The following is a 19,178-nucleotide window of genomic DNA, read 5'->3' as shown; positions in this document are numbered from 1 at the left end:
TAGACATCCCTCTAGTCATCTAAGTGATTACATGATCCGAGTCAAACTAGGCCGTGTCCGATCATCACGTGAGACGGACTAGTCATCATCGGTGAACATCTTCATGTTGATCGTATCTTCTATACGACTCATGCTCGACCTTTCGGTCTCCGTGTTCCGAGGCCATGTCTGTACATGCTAGGCTCGTCAAGTTAACCCTAAGTGTTTTGCATGTGTTCCGAGGCCATGTCTGTACATGCTAGGCTCGTCAACACCCGTTGTATTTGAATGTCTGAATAAAACACCCGATCATCACGTGATGTTTTGAAACAGCGAACTGTCGCAACGGTGCACAGTTAGGGGAGAACACTTCTTGAAATTGTTGTAAGGGATCATCTTATTTACTACTGTCGTTCTAAGCAAATAAGATGTATAAACATGATAAACATCACATGCAATCAAATAGTGACATGATATGGCCAATATCATTTTTGCTCCTTTTGATCTTCATCTTCGGGGCTCCATGATCATCATCGTCACCGGCATGACACCATGATCTCCATCATCATGATCTCCATCATCGTGTCTTCATGAAGTTGCCTCGCCAATTATTACTTCTACTACTATGGCTAACGGTTAGCAATAAAGTAAAGTAATTACATGACGTTTAAGTTGACACGCAGGTCACAAATAAATAAAGACAACTCCTATGGCTCCTGCCCGTTGTCACACTCATCGACATGCAAGTCATGAATCCTATTACAAGAACATGATCAATCTCATACATCACATATATCATTCATCACATCCTTTGGCCATATCACATCACATAGCATACCCTGCAAAAACAAGTTAGACGTCCTCTAATTGTTGTTTGCATGTTTTACGTGGCTGCTATGGGTTTCTAGCAAGAACGTTTCATACCTACGCATGAACCACAACGTGATATGCCAATTGCTATTTACCCTTCATAAGGACCCTTTTCATCGAATCCGATCCGACTAAAGTGGGAGAGACAGACACCCGCCAGCCACCTTATGCAACTAGTGCATGTTTGTCGGTGGAACCGGTCTCACGTAAGCGTACGTGTAAGGTTGGTCCGAGCCGCTTCATCCCACGATGCTGCCGAATCAAGATAAGACTAGTAACGGCAAGCATATTGAACAATATCGACGCCCACAACTACTTTGTGTTCTACTCGTGCAAAGAATCTACGCAATAGACCTAGCTCATGATGCCACTGTTGGGGAACGTAGCAGAAATTCAAAAAAATTCCTACGTATCACCAAGATCTATCTATGGAGAGACCAGCAACGAGTAGAAAGGAGAGTGCATCTACATACCCTTGTAGATCGCTAAGCGGAAGCGTTCAAGTGAACGGGGTTGATGGAGTCGTACTCGTCGTGATTCAGATCACCGATGATCCTAGTGCCGAACGGACGGCACCTCCGCGTTCAACACACGTACAGCTCGACGATGTCTCCCACGCCTTGATCCAGCAAGGAGAGAGGGAGAGGTTGAGGAAGACTCCATCCAGCAGCAGCACAACGGCGTGGTGGTGATGGAGGAGCATGGCAATCCTGCAGGGCTTCGCCAAGCACCTACGGGAGAGGAGGAGGTGTCACGGGAGGGAGGGAGGCGCCAAGGGCTCAGGTATGGATGCCCTCCCTCCCCTCCACTATATATAGGGGCAGGGGAGAAGGGGGAGGCGCAGCCTTGCCCCCTACTCCAAGAAAAGGGTGCGGCCAAGAGGGGGGGAGGAGTCCATCCCCCCCAAGGCACCTCGGAGGTGCCTTCCCCCTTGAGGACTCTTCCCTCTAGGGTTCCCTAGGCGCATGGGCCTCTTGGGGCTGGTGCCCTTGGCCCATGTAGGCCAAGGCGCACCCCCTACAGCCCATGTGGCCCCCCGGGGCAGGTGGCCCCACCCGGTGGGCCCCCGGGACCCTTTCGGTGGTCCCGGTACAATACCGATGACCCCGAAACTTGTCCCGATGGCCGAAACAGGACTTCCTATATATAAATCTTTACCTCCGGACCATTCCGGAACTCCTCGTGACGTCCGGGATCTCATCCGAGACTCCGAACAACATTCGGTAACCACATACAAACTTCCTTTATAACCCTAGCGTCATCGAACCTTAAGTGTGTAGACCCTACGGGTTCGGGAGACATGTAGTCATGACCGAGATGTTCTCCGGTCAATAACCAACAGCGGGATCTGGATACCCATGTTGGCTCCCACATGTTCCATGATGATCTCATCGGATGAACCACAATGTCAAGGACTCAATCAATCCCGTATACAATTCCCTTTGTCTAGCGGTATGGTACTTGCCCGAGATTCGATCGTCGATATACCGATACCTTGTTCAATCTCCTTACCGGCAAGTCTCTTTACTCGTTCCGTAACACATCATCCCATGATCAACCCCTTGGTCACATTGTGCACATTATGATGATGTCCTACCGAGTGGGCCCAGAGATACCTCTCCGTTTACACGGAGTGACAAAATCCCAATCTCGATTCATGCCAACCCAACAGACACTTTCAGAGATACCCGTAGTGTACCTTTATAGCCACCCAGTTACGTTGTGATGTTTGGCACACCCAAAGCACTCCTACGGTATCCGGGAGTTGCACAATCTCATGGTCTAAGGAAATGATACTTGACATTAGAAAAGCTTTAGCATACGAACTACATGATCTTGTGCTAGGCTTAGGATTGGGTCTTGTCCATCACATCATTCTCCTAATGATGTGATCCCATTATCAACGACATCCAATGTCCATGGTCAGGAAACCGTAACCATCTATTGATTAACGAGCTAGTCAACTAGAGGCTTACTAGGGACATGGTGTTGTCTATGTATCCACACATGTATCTGAGTTTCCTATCAATACAATTCTAGCATGGATAATAAACGATTATCATGAACAAGGAAATATAATAATAATCAATTTATTATTGCCTCTAGGGCATATTTCCAACACGCTTGTGCCAGATACACGGCACCCCCGAAAAGCCAGCTAACCACACCAATAGGGACTGTTGGGTATTCAAGCAGGCAGGCAAGTTAATTGCCGAAAACAATGACAAGGGGCTGCATAGCGATGACGAGGAAGAGACCCGACCACCCAACAATAGAGGACAGAAGGGCTTCCCCCCACAGGTGCGGACGGTGAACATGATATACGCAACGCACATACCCAAAAGGGAGTGGAAGCATGCGCTAAGGGATGTATACGCGATGGAGCCAGTTGCCCCGAAGTTCAATCCATGGTCCTGCTGCCCGATCACTTTCGACCGAAGGGACCACCCCACCAGCATCCGCCACGGCGGATTCGCCGCATTGGTCCTATACCCAATCGTCGATGGATTTCACCTCACCAGAGTCCTGATGGACGGCGGCAGCAGCCTGAACCTGCTTTATCAGGATACAGTGCACAAAATGGGCATAGACCCCTCAAGGATTAAACCTACCAAGACGACCTTTAAAGGCGTCATACTAGGTGTAGAAGCCAATTGTACAGGCTCAGTCACACTGGAAGTGGTCTTCGGATCCCCGGATAACTTCCGAAGCGAGGAGTTAATCTTCGACATAGTTCCGTTGCGCAGCGGCTATCATGCCCTGCTCGGACGAACCGCGTTTGCAAAGTTCAACGCGGTGCCGCACTACGCATACCTCAAGCTCAAGATGCCAGGCCCTCGAGGAGTCATCACGGTCAACGGAAACACTGAACGTTCTCTCTGAACGGAGGAACATACAGCGGCTCTCACGGCAGAAGTACAATGCAGCCTCTTAAGGCAATTCTCGAGTCTGGCCGTTAAGCGGCCGGACACAGCTAAGCGCGCCCGGAGTAACCTACAACAAGACCACCGTTCTGAGCACGCGTAGCAGTGCGGCCCCAACCCCGGCCCCTGTAAAACATCAAAACAGGTCCTTCACGTACACCATTACGCTCTGAAGATACCATGGGCATGGGGAGAGGGGCACGACCACGATAAGCCCAGACTGCGGCTCAACCACACCAGGGGCTCTCAAGTGTGTCGTTCTTTTTTCTTTTCTTTTTCCTTTTTTACCCACAGGACTCCGTTCGTCAGAGGCCCTGTCCGGCAGCAGACCTGCCGAACTAATGATGCAACAGCCTGGGAAGGATAATGGCTACAACGAATATCCAGGTGGTCTCCATTACGAGCATTAAATCTGTTTTACGCACCATTCGGCAGCCTACCCCTAGAGGGGGACATGTTTAACAGTCCCATCCCTTGCTTATCGCACCATTTGTATTGTTCTGCACTTACATCAGTCTTTCTTAAATAAACAATGCAGCACCTTTTTGCTTATAATTGCATTTCCTTTTTATACATATGTTCATTTACGACATGTTGCACCCGTACACTTTGGTACGGCTAAAATACACCAGGGGCTTATGTTTCCCGCATCATGGTGTGATAAGTCCGAACACTTTCACAAGTGCGGCACCCCAAACTTATAGCACTATATGCATCGGCCCCGAATCATGTCTTGGGTCAATAGTTGGGTTTGCCCGGCTCCCATGTTTTGGTACCTTACGTTCCGTTGTATCGGCTAAGGTAGCACTGGGAGAACCACTGCGATTGCGCCCCAGTTGAGCTGGGTTAACGCCTCAGTGGAGAAAGCTAAAACTGACCGTCATGATGAGGCAAGAGCCGGTCGCTGTTCGAGAGGTTTTTTGCGAGTCCTTAAAGACTTATACCGCTTAGAGCGAGGAGCCGGATCTTGTCCGGCCCAGGCGTGGATAGCGCCCCAAATCCGGCCTTCCGAAGACTAGGGGCTTCGCCGAAATTTAAAATTATAGAATTCTATGGCTAAGTGAGAGTGTTCAAGCATTATTAGTCCGGTTGCCTTGTTTGTTGTGTTGAGCGCCTCCCTAGATGGACCCTAAAATGGGAACAAGAGTGCTCAAGTTTATCCCGAACACCCCAGCACTCGTGGCATGGGGGCTGAAGCCGACGACTTGCCATCTCTCAGATTCGATAAACAGCTGCACAGAAGGTAATATGTTAAATGAACAAGCGTTGCTTAGCGCATATGAACTAAGTTTTCAGCGCACAGGATAACAAAATGCGAGTCTACTAAAAAATTACATCTTTGGAGCACTCCCCCGCAATAGTGCGGGCGCCCTTCAGCACACTCTTATAATACATCTCGGGCGTGCGATGCTCCTTGCCCTCTGGTGGCGGGTCCGTCACAAGCTTCTGGGCATCCATCTTTCCCCAGTGCACCTTTGCGCGGGCAAGGGCCCGACGGGCACCCTCAATACAGGCGGAGTGCTTGATGACTTCAACCCACGGGCACGCATCCACTAGCCGCCGCACCAGGCCGAAGTAGCTCCCAGGCATAGCCTCCTTAGGCCACAGCCAAACTATGAGGCCCTTCATGGCCTGTTCGGCCGCCTTGTGGAGCTCGACCAGCTGCTTCAGCTGGTCGCTAAGGGGCACCGGATGTCCGGCCTCAGCATACTGAGACCAAAAGACCTTCTCCGTCAAGCTCCCCTCCTCGGCCCGGTAGAATGCGGCAGCATCGGACACGCTGCGAGGAAGATCTGCGAACGCTCCTGGAGAGCTCCGAATTCGGGTAAGCAACAGGTAATTAACACTGACATGCTTACTTTGCATGAAAAACGCCTTACCCGCTGCTATTTTCTTCACCGCCTCAATCTCCTGGAGGGCCTTGTAGGCTTCGGCCTTAGCGGCTTTGGCACTCTCAAGAGCCGTTGCAAGCTCAGATTCTCGAGTCTTCAAGTCACGCTCCAGGCTCTCATGTTTTTTCACGAGATCCTGGAGCTCTTGTTGTACCTCCGCCACCCGGGCCTCCTGCTTCTCTCGCTCGGTGCGCTCCGCGGCTGCATTGCGTTCAGCCACGGCCACCGCCTCTTTCAGGGTCGCCACCCCGTTAGTGGCCCCTGCAATACCCACGTTATCCTTGTCATTCTTTTTGCAACCAAAATCCTTTTCTGTAAGGTACAATTTTAGTAAGGTGTTACTCACCTTCCTTGTCCTCGAGCTGCTTATTGGCACGGCCGAGCTCGTTCTCAGACCGCTTGAGGCTTTCCTTCAACGTATTGACCTTCGCAGTCAGTGCGGCAAAGGTCAGCAGCGCAGCCTGCAATCCCATATTGACATATTTATTATGACTCCTACGTCTATCCTTTTAGATCCTTAGTCCGGCTTTTCTTTCCGAACACCGAACCGAGCATCAGGGGCTACTGTCTATGCGATATCATTTTATACATATTGAAATTCTTACCTCAAAGCCTGTTAGAAGGCTGCTGCAGGCTTCGGTCAGCCTACTCTTGGCGAGCTGAACCTTTTGAATCACCGCACTCATAACAGTGCGGTGTTCCTCTTTGATGGAGGCGCCGTTGAGCGCCTCCAGCAAATTATCCGGCGCCTCCGATTGGACGGAGGCAGCCAGCGTCACGGTCTTGCCCTTCTTGTGAAGGGGTCGACCGCCGGACTCCGAAGCCACTGTGGGTTCCGGGGCCGAGTCCGGTGCAAAGTCCGGGAGGTTGTCCTATGACACCTCCGGAGCCTCCTCCTCCTGGTGGGTCCCTTCCTGGGATCCCACCTCGGCATCGTCCGCGGCATGGGGGGTGGAGGCAGTCGGAAGAGAATCCATATCCGACGCACCTAAGGACCCGCTCGACGAAGCGGGAAGATCATCCTTGGGCGGACTGCAGGGTTGTATGCGGCATTAGAAAGACATTATGTGGCGAAAAAGACAAACCTTGAAGTTATTCGGGAGTCCGGATACTTACGATCTCGCCAGGGGCTTGGTCCTTGGAGGCCAGTCCTCGTCGTCGTCACTGGCGTTGGCGGAGCAGTCCGGGGGAAGAGTTTTTCCCTTCTTGGACCCCTCGGCCTCCCTTGTCGGGGAGGCCTTCCTTTTCTTCCCTCCCCCCGCTGGGGGAGAGGCTTTCTTCTTCTCCTCCTCGCCTTGGTGGGAGGAGTCGGCCTCGGATTCATCATCCGATAGCACCTAAAAACGGCAACTCTTCCGAGTCCCCGTGGCCTTCTTCTTGGCCTTCTTCTCCGGCACCACGTGGGGTGCCGGAGCCAGCAGCCCCGTTAGGCGGGCGTCCGATGGGTCCTCTGGTAATGGGGCCGGACAGATAGTCCGTTCGGCCTTCGCCAGCCAGTCCTATCAAAGGTAAAGGGAGTTTAGATCCCGCATAGAGTCAAACTATGGAAAACAAGTGGCAAAATCACTTACCTCGTCAGCTGGACGCTGCGAGCGGAATCCGCGATCTTCGGTAGCGGATGCGGGAGCCTCGGCGCCCTTGAACAGCACCTTCCAGACATCTTCATACGTAGTGTCGAAGAGCCCGCTCAGAGTCTGGTGCTGCGCCGGATCGAACTCCCACATGTTGAAGCCCCGTCGTTGGCACGGGAGAATCCGGCGGATGAGCGTGACCTGGACTACGTTGACAAGCTTGAGCTTCTTGTCCACCAGCTTTTGGATGCAGGCTTGGAGTCCGGTCAGCTCCTCCGAATTGCCCCAGATCCGGCCACTCTCTTTCCAGGAGGTGAGCTGTGTAGGGATGCCGGATCTGAATTCGGGGGCCGCTGCCCAATCAGGGTCACGCGGCTCGGTGATGTAGAACCACCCCGATTGCCACCCCTTGATGGTTTCCACGAAAGTGTCCTCCAGCCACGTAACATGGGACATCCTGCCCACCATGGCGCCTCCGCACTCCGCTTGGCTGCCCTTCACAACCTTCGGCTTGACACTGAAGGTCTTGAGCCACAAGCCGAAGTGGGGCTGGATGCAGAGGAAGGCCTCACACACGATGATAAACGCCGAGATGTTGAGGATGAAATTCGGGGCCAGATCATGGAAATCTAGGCCGTAGTAGAACATGAGCCCTCGGACAAAGGGATGAAGTGGGAAGCCCAGTCCGCGGAGGAAATGGGGAAGAAATACTACCCTCTCATGGGGCCTGGGGGGTAGGGATGAGCTCTCCCTCGTCGGGGAGCCGGCGCGCGATGTCGCTGGACAAATATCCGGCGCCGCGCAGCTTCTGGATCTGCCCCTCCGTGACGGAGGAGGCCATCCACTTGCCTCACGCTCCGGACATAGTTGGAGAAGGTTGAGGTGAGAAGTGCGGACTTGGGCGTTGGAGCTCGAGTTCGCGGAGATGGATAAGCCAAGGAGGAAGAAGGCGCAGGTAAAAGGGTTGGATCTTTATCCCCTTATATGGGCGAACAAAAACATGTGTCCCCACCGGCCTGATAAAACTCACTTATCTCCCAAGCGTCACCATCAATGGCGCGGTTGGGTTACCCACATCCGTATTGACGGGAATCCCGGAATAAGGGGAACACGATCTCTGCTTCGACAAGACGTGCCAAGGAAACCGCCTCGCTAAATGCGCTGAGGTGATACAATAAAAATAATTCGAGTAAAGGCTTGGTAATGGTGTGACGTCACGCCACAAAATACATCAGCAGATTGAACTTGTGTAATATTATTCTCTCTACGGTGGTACGTGGAATTTATTTTTGCAGAGCCGGACACTATCCTGGTGTTCACAATCTTCTATAAATTATTCAGAGGAAGAACCCGCCTTGCAATGCCGAAAACAACATGCGCGTCGGACTCGTCGTCATTGAAGCCTGGTTCAGGGGCTACTGAGGGAGTTCCGGACTAGGGGGTGTTCGGATAGCCGAACTATCATGATCGCCCGGACTCCAAGACTATGAAGATACAAGATTGAAGACTTCGTCCCGTGTCCGGATGGAACTTTCCTTGGCGTGGAAGGCAAGCTTGGCGATACGGATATGTAGATCTCCTACCATTGTAACCGACTCTGTGTAACCCTAGCCCTCTCCGGTATCTATATAAACCAGATGGCTTTAGTCCATAGGACGAACAACAATCATACCATAGGCTAGCTTCTAGGGTTTAGCCTTCTTGATCTCGTGGTAGATCTACTCTTGTAACACACATCATCAATATTAATCAAGCAGGACATAGGGTTTTACCTCCATCAAGAGGGCCCGAACCTGGATAAAACATTGTGTCCCTTGTCTCCTGTTACCATCCGCCTAGACGCACAGTTCGGGACCCCCTACCCGAGATCCGCCGGTTTTGACAACGACAGTAAGCATATTGAACAAATCATCACCCACAACTACTTTGTGTTCTACTCGTGCATAGAATCTATGCATAGACCTAGCTCATGATGCCACTGTTGGGGAACGTAGCAGAAATTCAAAATTTTCTACGCATCACCAAGATCGATCTATGGAGATTCTAGCAACAAGAGAGTGAGAGGATGAGCATCTTCATACCTTTGAATATCGCTAAGAGGAAGCTTACAAGAACGCGGATGATGGAGTCGTACTCGCAGTGATTTGAAATCGCGGAAGATCCATTCTAGCGCCGAACGGACGATGCCTCCATGTTCAACACACGTACAGCCCGGGGACGTCTCCTCCTTCTTGATCCAGCAAGGGGAGAGGAGAAGTTGAGGGAGAACTCCAACAACACGACGGCCTGGTGGTGGTGGAGCTCGTGGTTCTCCAGCAGGGCTTCGCCAAGCACTACGGAGGAGGAGGAGGTGTTGGAGGAGGGAGAGGGCTGCGCCAGGTAAGAGGTGCGGCTGCCCTCCCACCCCTCCACTATATATAGGGGCAAGGGGAGAGGGGGAGGCGCCCTAGGGTTTCCCCTAGGGGGCGGCGGCCAAGCAGATTGGATCTCCCTAGGGAAAATCCTAGGGAGACTTGCCCCCCAAGCCAAGCAGGTGGAGGAGGCCAAATTCACTGTTTTGACCCTTTTGTGGACGTTAAGCCGCATCTGACCCCTCTATGATTTGTTTTCCGGATCTGACCCTTTTCCTACCGCCACCCGATCTGGCGGTAGGCTAGAACACCCTACCGCCGCCAGCTCTGGCGGTAGGGACCCGGTCAACATCGATGGTGCCGTCTGCTTGCTGACATGGATAAGTGGCTACCGCCACTGGCCGTGGCGGTAGGTCTAGGCAGCCTACCGCCGGAGACGGTGGCAGTAGGGTGTTGAATGCACAAAACCAGTGGCTGGGGGTTTAGGTGGGCCCCACAAGCCACCCATTCGCCCCCAAATCCTTTCTTCCCCGAGCTGAGCCCCTCTCCCCCTCTCTCCCCCATCCTAGGGCTCCATCAAATTCATCTCCATTGCTTGAGTTTTCTCCGGTGGATTGAGGCCATTTTCATCACTCAAGTTACCTCACCCACTCTCTTCTTTTTGGTTGGTTGGAATCAACTTATTTGATGGCATTGATTTCTTTTATGCAAACCCTAGTTGTGATACTTTTTGTGTGAAATCAATGGATTTGATGGATGGTAGATCTAGATCTAGGGTTGTATATGTGTGATTGACCATGTGTAGTGTGCTAACTTTGTTGTTTGTAGCTAGATCTATGGTTATTGTTGTGGTTATTTCTAGGGTTAGGGTTAGTGTTAAGCAAAGTCATTTTTTAGTTGTTAGGGTTAACCCATGATATTTTGTTCTTTAGTTGTTATTTGTTTTGTTGCTTAAATGTATTGCATAGAACTTTTATTGACCCATGGGATGCATAATGGATATTGTCCCATATTATGTTGCTGGTTATCGTTGACATTTTCTAAAATTTATTTAGATGGGTAGTCTCGTGAATCTCCATTATTTGGATAAGGAGACATTTATGAATGGCAATGACGATGAAGGGGAAGAACACATGGTATTTGAGTATAGCCCAACCTATGAGGATGTAGTTGTGAAAGTTAGAAGTGTGTTACATTGGATGGACCCAAGTGATGAGGTTAAACTTATTGGAAGGTATGATGTTGGAGTGGGGGTGAAGTCTCGGTTGAAGAGTATGCCTATCACCTCGGAATTGCATTGGAAGGTGTATAAGGGTAAAGTAGAGCAATCACAAGACAACTCACTTGAATTATTTGCCAGCAAGGTTGATGCTCCTCTGCTACAAATTGACTTGAACCGGCATGCCTCCTCCCCAATACATGATGCTAGGGTTGATGTGTATGTCCCCAATTCTTATAGCCAACCACCAAGTAGTCAATCAAATGAAGCGGAGATGAATGATAGAGCCATAGTAATTTAAGACCCAAAGATTCTAGCTATGGATCATGTTGATGATGATGATGCTTATGCGGAAGAAGAAGAGATTCATTACAATCCAATAGGTAACTTAGATGTCATTGTCCATCAACAAGACATGGATCGTAGCCTCCCTTATAACTGTATGTGTGGTTATGGCTCGGATGACAAGGGTCTTGAGGAAGATTTGGACGAAGATGGATTCACGGTGCAAGAAAGTCAATTCTTCACGGAGCTGCATGGCAAGGAAAGAGGACCCCCATTGTTTCGTGATCTTAGCCTTGCCGACCATGCCATTGTTGATGGTGGCATGAGACTAGGGTTGGTTGAACCAACACCGTGCCCGAGAGTTGGTGATCCAAGGCCAAAGGGTGAGGACGAGAATGCTCATTTGAAAAAAGGCATCAAGTTTGGGTGCTTCCAAGAGTTTAAGATGTGGTTGAGTGACTATGCCATTCGGAACCATAGGCCATTTGTTGTTGGTCATTCGAACCAAGAGGTGCGGTACACCGTGAAGTGTGACAAAGAAGGTTGTAAATGGAAGGTTCGTGGAAGAAAAATTCAAGAAACGGGGCAATGGGAGTTGAAAAGTTGTGTAGCTACTCATGAGTGCATACCTCCAGACAAAGCTGACCGAAGCAAGGGCCACCATCAACTCACTTCAGAGTTTCTTGGCTACAAATTATTGAATGAGATATCCCATGACCCAACCGTGAAGGTGAAGTTTCTGATGAGTATTGTTGAAAAAATGTACGGATACAAGGTCAACTATGGGAAGGTATGGAAGGCCAAGTCAAATGCTATTAGGATGTTGCACGGTGATTATGCGGCCGCATACAATATTCTTCCGAGGATGTTGGGAGCCATTGCACATAAGAACCTAGGCATGCAGCATGGGGTTGAGGACATTGACGGAGTGTTTCATCGTGCCTTCTGGAGTTTTGGGCAATGCATCGAGGCATTTAAGCATTGTCGTCCGGTGTTGTCTATAGATGGCACTTTTTTGACCGGCAAATACAAGGGCACACTAATGGTGGCAATGGCTCATTCGTCCAATGATAACGTGCTGCCGGTGGCCTTTGCTTTAGTTCCTTCCGAGCATGACGACAATTGGGAGTGGTTCATGGGGCATGTGAGGACCAAGGTGATTGGGAAGAGGCAGGTATGCATTATATCGGACCGGCACCATGGCATTCTCAAAGCCATAGAAGTTGTCATTCCTGGGCTTCCAAAGCTTCATCACCGATGGTGCATGAGGCATTTCGTGGCGAACTTTTACCGGGCATGCAAGAGCAAGGAGTTTTGCAAAGACCTTACCCATGTTTGTGTGCATTCACCGTCAGTTCTTTCAAAATCCGGTATGATAAACTCTTCAAGGCTTTGGCAAAGAACAAAGGTGGAAGAGCATTCTTAGAAAGGAATTATGGGGAGAAGCATAAGTGGTCACGCGCTTACGATGAAGGAGGTTGGAGATACGGTGACATGACGAGCAACATGGTTGAATGCTTCAACAATGTGCTTAAGGGCGTCCGTTCTTTGCCGGTGACTGCAATACTGAAATACACCTTCTTCAAGCTGAACGAGTATTTTCTTAGGCATTCTGAAACCACCGCCAAATGGATAGGTGAGAAAAAAGAGTATCCCGACAAGGTTGATGATTGGTTGAGGTTTCAAGCAGGGAAGTCCTCGCATCAACAAATCATTAGATTCAACGACAAAGAAATGATCTACCAGGTGGACGAGCCAGGTGGCACAACACGAGATGGTGTGGCTTACGGCGGTGTTGCGTATAAGGTGGACCTCAAGAACCGGTGGTGTCAGTGTGAGAGGCCTCATAAGTACCACTGGCCGTGCTCGCATTTGATGACGGCGGCCAAGGCGAGAAACTTGCATGTTTCTGATGGGAGGACCGTGCGGTTGCAGGAGTTCACATTGGAAGCCACGAGGTTGACATGGGGCGTCTCGATTTCATCCTTTCCTTGACCAGTCACAGTGGCCTGACTATGATGGCCCACATATTGTGCCTGACCCTGAACTCATGGTACCTACAAAGGGAAGAAGAAGAAAGAAGAGGTTTAGGAGTGACATGGATGATCTAGCTGGTTACACTGGAATGAAACAGTTTGGTAGCGGTCATTTCATGGAGCCACCGGACATCAACAACTGTGGACAATGTGACGATCCGGGACACAATGTTAGGACATGCACCAAAAAACCAAGGACCGATGCCAACACGAGCTCTAGCCAAATAGGTGTTCATAGAGGAGGTTCCGGTGGCACACGAGGAGGTAGGACTGGTGGTCGTGGAGGACGGACTAGTCTTACAGGTAGTGCACGAGGAGGAACTACTATTGGTGGTCGTTCTTCCGGTCTTACTAGGACGAGGAGGATCGATAGAGGAAGGCCTATTGACGTTTTGCTTAATCCGGATGGTTGAAATAATATGAATGGTACTTGTTGTTTTGTGTAATCACTCTTATTTCGTTTTCTCTATTCATTGTATTGATATCTTTCACTAACAACCACTCATATTTTTGTAGGCATGGCTTCATCCGGTTCCATGACGAGGCCGCCGTGTGCTGATCGTGAAGACATGCCGAACAAGTGGGAGAACGCCAAGCTGGACGAGGTGACGGAAAAAGATATGAAAACTCCATCATGTTGGTGTGGAGATGTTTGCAAGGTGAAGGTGTCCACCGACCGCAAGAAGTTATGGACGGAAGGGAGAAGATTCTTTGTGTGTCCCAACTATGCACATGATCGGAGGCTACCAACAAACGCATATGACGTACCACCGGTATGGTCAAAGAGTAATCTCAAATTTTGTCCAACTTCAACTCATAATCCTAACAACAAATTTTTTTATCCTATGCAGTCACCGCCTCCTCTTTGCAAGTACTTCACATGGATAGATCAAGATGTTCCAGAGGATGTCAAAAAGGACCAATATCAAGATTGTCTTAGGAGGCAACGGCGGTTTGAAGAAGCATTTCAGAGGGGCTTGGACGAAGAGCGTCGTCAGAAGGAGAAGATGGAACGAAAGAAACGCGAGGAGGAGAGGGCACGCAAAGAGAAGGTTGCTCGTGCAGAAGAGAGGGCAAGAAAGCTTGCACGGGCTCGTGATGCACAAGAGGAGGATGAGGCACGTTACAAGAAGGGCAAAGGGCCCATGTTTCCTTAGTGATCTTTAGATGCATCTATTGAAGTTGTATGTTTGTGACTGTCCGATGGTATTTCGTATGCCGGATATTTGATGATATTGCGATGCTTGAGACTATTTTATTCCACTATGTATGAACTATTTGTGATCTTTAGTGTTGAACTATTTGTGAGCTAAAAAAGTGTCAGACAAATTGTTGCTGAAATATTTTCAGCTATATATGATTGTATAACATGTTGCTTTCTTTCATTTTGTAGATATTTGAACCCTACCGCCGCAGACTATGGCGGTAGGATGTGGCCACCTACCGCCGGGGGCAGTGGCGGTAGGCCCTGATACTCGCGCGCCGACCCAGACACCTGTCTGGTGGGGGGTGCAACAACAAGGGAACCCTACCGCCATAGTCTGCGGCGGTAGGATGTGGGCACCTACTGCCGGGGGCAGTGGCGGTAGGCCCCTCATACTCGCGCGCCTGCCCAGACACTGTGTCTGGTGTCTAGCGCGACACGAAGGGACCTTACCGCCAAAGGCTATGGCGGTAGGGTATGCTTGCCTACCGCCTGGGACAGTGGCGGTAGGGTTGGATCCCTGCAAAACAGCTGCTTAGGGGTAGAGATGGGAGTCAAAAACAATGTGTGTAATTCTGTTGTCAACTATGTTGCATAGGGCAAAATGAAAAAAAATGAGATGCAACACCCGGTACATAGTTCAAGTGACACATGTCATGTCCAATAAATGAAATAAGAAGCAACACCCGGTGCATAGTTCAAATGACACATGTCATGTCCGATAGTTCAAATGACACACATCATTTCCCCAAGTTCAAATGACCAACATCATGCCCGGTAGCATCCTAAGTACCCGGAAAGGAGTCCCTAATAAGCCGGAAAAGACGCCCTAACCTGCTTAATACGTTCGATTAGTGCAGCATGCTTTGGATTAGGCTTTGGTTCATACTCTGCATCACCCGCCAATGGATCATGCAACTCTTTTCCTCACGGAACCAGGCCCACCGTGCACGTCGGGTTGGTTTCTCCGACACTCCTTGTTTGATTGCCCATCTAATGATCTGTCCGGGCTTTGCCATGTCCACCTCCTCAAATTCGTCAATGCTTACGGAGAACGCTATCTCCATTGCCAAAGTCCATCTACACTCATCTTCTTTCTCCTGCAACTCATTAACTATCTTTCATTTTTCTCTCTCGAGCTCTTCAGGGAACTCACAGAACACATACTTAATGAAATCTCTCTCGGCCGCACATGCCTCTTCACAACTCTTAATCCATTTTCGAAGCTCCCTCAGCATCCTACGGCGTCGTTCTACTTCACACTTCTCATATGCTATCTGCACCTCAGGGGTCCTTTTTTCCATGCTACATTGAATGGAAAAAAACAAAACTAGAACATCATAATCGAAGTAAAATGACTTGGCTTACATAACATAAGTGGAAATTCTATCCGTCCATCATAATCGAATTCAAATGACTTGGATTACATAAATGATAAGGGTACATGCCATTATAATCGAAATGACACTAGAACATCATGTGTTTGAAATAACTCTATTCGTCCATCAACACGACATCTTCGTCGTACGGCCCTGGGTTGGAGCAAATGACATCATTTCTTTCACGGACCCAAGCCCAACGAGAAGCCCGACTAGCTATCGGCGAAGATGGTTGCCTAACTAGCCAATCAATGATCTGGCCGGGGTTCTTCAAGTCCATCTCATGCACTTCATCCCGTGTACCGCACAATGCAATTTGCCTTGCAAGAGCACGTCTATGAAATTTCTCTTCCTTCTTGAGTTTGCTTATGTTTTTCTCTTTACCTTCATAGAACTCAACTTTGTTATTGTCACACTCACTCACATAGTGCTTTGAAAAGTCACTACAAGCCGCATTCAACGCATCGACGGCTTCTACCCACAGCTTCATCTTTTCCTCAATGACTTCATGTTCACGCTTTGCCGCCGCCTCCGCGGAAGACTCAATGAAGATGATTGGTTGCATCCTACAAGTCGAGGGGTACCTATAATGGTCATCATAAGCATAACCTTAAACACTAACCGTAAGCACCAACCCCCATCCCACATTTGGTCTTCTCACACCAGAAAACCAAAGGCATCATAAGCTTAACCCTAAGCACTAACCCTAACCACAATCCTAGTTTGTACTATGAAGTGTCAGATCCACTAACTTGGCACTATAATAAGCACATATATAACCTTACAAATGAACTTGATAGTTGATTTAACACAAAATGACTAAAACTAGGGTTTGCAACAAAGCTAACAATGCAACCAAATGATGTGATTCCAACCAACAAAAGTGAGAGGGGTGGTAGAGATACCTTCAAAGATGAAAATAGTCCGGATCCACCGGACAAATCTCAAAGAATGAAGATGGATTTGGGAGGGCTTCAATGGGGAGGGAGGTGGAAAATAGAAGACCAGCTCGGGGAAGAAAGATGCTGAATGGGTGTGTGTGTGTGTGTGTGTGGGTACCTTATCCTTTTCAAGTGGCTGTGGTGAGGGCAGGACCCTACCGCCATAGTTGCTGGCGGTAGGGTACGCAGTCCTACCGCCAGAGACTATGGCGGTAGGGTCCTGCCCTCACCAGCTACAAAACAGACCTATAAACATCAGTTTTCACAGTTTATTTAGATCAAACAACAACATATATGCACAGTTTTCACAGCAGTTCATCATATGTAATGAATAGAGCACAAATAGTAGAAAACAAGTCCAACATAACACTACAAATATAAGTCCTCAAGTCCAACATAAAACTTGAAATAAAAGCCATCAAGTCCAAAGCAAACTAATAGCTCATGATAGTTCAACATGGCCAAACACTAGTTTAACATGCCCAAACACTAGTTCATTGTCCCATTCTTGCTCTCTTAGAGCACCCCTCATTCACGGTCTTCTTGCGGCGACAAGGGACCGGCTTTTGGAACAGTGACGGGCTGAATGGATTATCATGAGGGTGAGAAACCCTTTTTGCTTGGGAGGCCGGTGGTGCATCCATCTTTTGTGACATGTTCATCTCTTCCGGGGCTTCGTCGTCCTGCAAGTCCACCTCCTCTTCCTCCTAAGGTTCACCGGAGTCGCTGCCATCATCTGCGTGGCTAGAAGAAGCATGGGCGTGGCTAGTATTAGCACCGGCGTGGCTAGAAGAAGCGGCAGCTCCACTAGCCTGCACCATGGATGTGCTCGGAGCATGCACATCTATGTCACCCGGGCTTGCGCATCCAAGAATGGTGACTAGCTTCCGGCAACGTTTCATGAAACGCTGCAGCAACAACAAAAAACAAAGAAACAATGATTTTTAATGCAACAGCGTAAGGCCTTGTGAAGTAAAACAATTTTAATGCAACAGACTAAGGATCTCAAGTGCTTACTTTCACCGTTTCCCTCAAGGTGGCATCCGACTCCGGAGTCCTGGGGTTATGGATTAGTGCATTCGAGCCTTCAATGATACTTCTATTGAGCTCAAAAGTCTGAAAATTCAACGTAAGCTCAAAAGTTTGCACAATCAAGATAATATGAATGCACTTTCAAATAGGTTCACAAGACTTACCACTCTATCAGTCAAGGGCGCATACTCTCTGTGAGAACCTTGCGTACTTCTCACTGTGGCGTCATACTCATCGTCTGATTCATTGTTTGCATCATGATCTGCAAGATCTGCGTCGGTCCACCTTGGCCTCAAACGCACCCGAAATCGCCTCCCATTGTCATACCACTTTAGATGAGTTTCTTTGAAATTCCGCATGTCCGCCAGAGTCATATCCGTCTCTCTAGAACCGAGCCTCTGCTCCCACATCTCGACATACCTAGCATGGTGTTGTCCCCACTCAAGCACATTCTGATTATTCTTTCGGTTCTGACTGCAAAGAATGACAACAACAAAGCATAAGAAACAATTTGAACCATTGTATTGTTGGTTAACATAGCCTCGGTTAGTTAACTCACTTGTGAAGCGTCCACCCGTGCTTACTGGCTCCGGTGGGGTGCGTTGCCTCATACCAAATTGCATGGCCACTCGATGTGGTAGATGCCACTCGACAGCATAAATGCATATGAGAGGGCACCTTATCCGCCAAAGATGGGAGTCCCTAGTGCACATCTGGTTCAATGCGAAACCCCTATTTGCCTCGTAAGGCCTCCAGTTAACCTATCAACGAGCTATTAGTTCGGCCAATGCATTTGATGGAAGCTCAGAGAAAATATTGAATCGGTATACCTGACGATATGTGAGGCTATCCATTTCGTTGATGAAATTATTGAACAGAGACTTGTTCTTGCTTCCAAAAATTCAAACCCGGTCCCAAGAGAATGCCACGGTGGGGAGTCGAAAAACATCATCTTCTTCATTAAGGCCTACCCACACGTGCGGTGAAGGATGCTTTTCAGGACGCCCAATCGGCAAACGCTCCCACATCCAGACCAAGAAGCCCCAAATACATCCACCCATGCATGGCCTCGAGGTGGTTTTCCTACATGTGACGTTGAGCTGCAACCCAAAAAACAAACTGGTTAAATGTACTGATGTAGGGTGGAACCCTATGTGGATGATCTTTCACGTTTGGAGTGGATCCTACGGGGAGACAAGAAGAACGAGCGGAAGAACACGAGGAAATCACGGGGAGGAACGAGGGAAAACACTCAACCAACAAGGAATCGGTCACACAAGTGCTAGATCAAAGAACACAAACAGATACACGAGATCCAAAGTCAACAAAGGTAAGGATACAAAGGTAACCGATCTTCTCCGTGAGGAGGTCTTGAATCCACAAGGGGATCTTCCCACGAGGGGGTCTTGAATCCGATAGGATCTTCTCCGAAGAGGCCGCGGTCTCTCACGAGGAGGAGATCCGATGGATGAGCGAAGCTCTATCTCACATATGA

At 49.2% G+C, this 19,178-nt stretch overlaps 1 protein-coding gene across 1 annotated transcript; it reads left to right on the top strand.

The window, feature by feature from the left end:
* Positions 1-13,696: 13,696 nt before the first annotated feature.
* On the top strand, positions 13,697-14,430 carry LOC123039177 (uncharacterized). Its single transcript, XM_044462446.1, has 2 exons — positions 13,697-13,900; positions 13,979-14,430. Exons 1-2 carry the CDS (start codon positions 13,697-13,699, stop codon positions 14,282-14,284), a joined length of 510 nt encoding a protein of 169 aa, XP_044318381.1. The 3' UTR covers positions 14,285-14,430.
* The last annotated feature ends 4,748 nt before the right edge of the window (positions 14,431-19,178 follow it).

The sequence above is a fragment of the Triticum aestivum genome, chromosome 2B (genome assembly GCF_018294505.1).
Source record: "Triticum aestivum cultivar Chinese Spring chromosome 2B, IWGSC CS RefSeq v2.1, whole genome shotgun sequence".
Classification (NCBI taxonomy): domain Eukaryota; kingdom Viridiplantae; phylum Streptophyta; class Magnoliopsida; order Poales; family Poaceae; genus Triticum; species Triticum aestivum.
This window is presented reverse-complemented; position numbering and strand designations above follow the sequence as displayed.

What these genes read in the sequence shown, in the direction of transcription:
- LOC123039177 (XM_044462446.1), top strand. Translation starts at nt 13,697, where the DNA reads ATGCCGAACAAGTGGGAGAACGCCAAGCTGGACGAGGTGACGGAAAAA. An exon ending in ACGCATATGACGTACCACCG is followed by an intron (nt 13,901 to 13,978) that starts GTATGGTCAAAG and finishes TATCCTATGCAG; the next exon opens with TCACCGCCTCCTCTTTGCAA.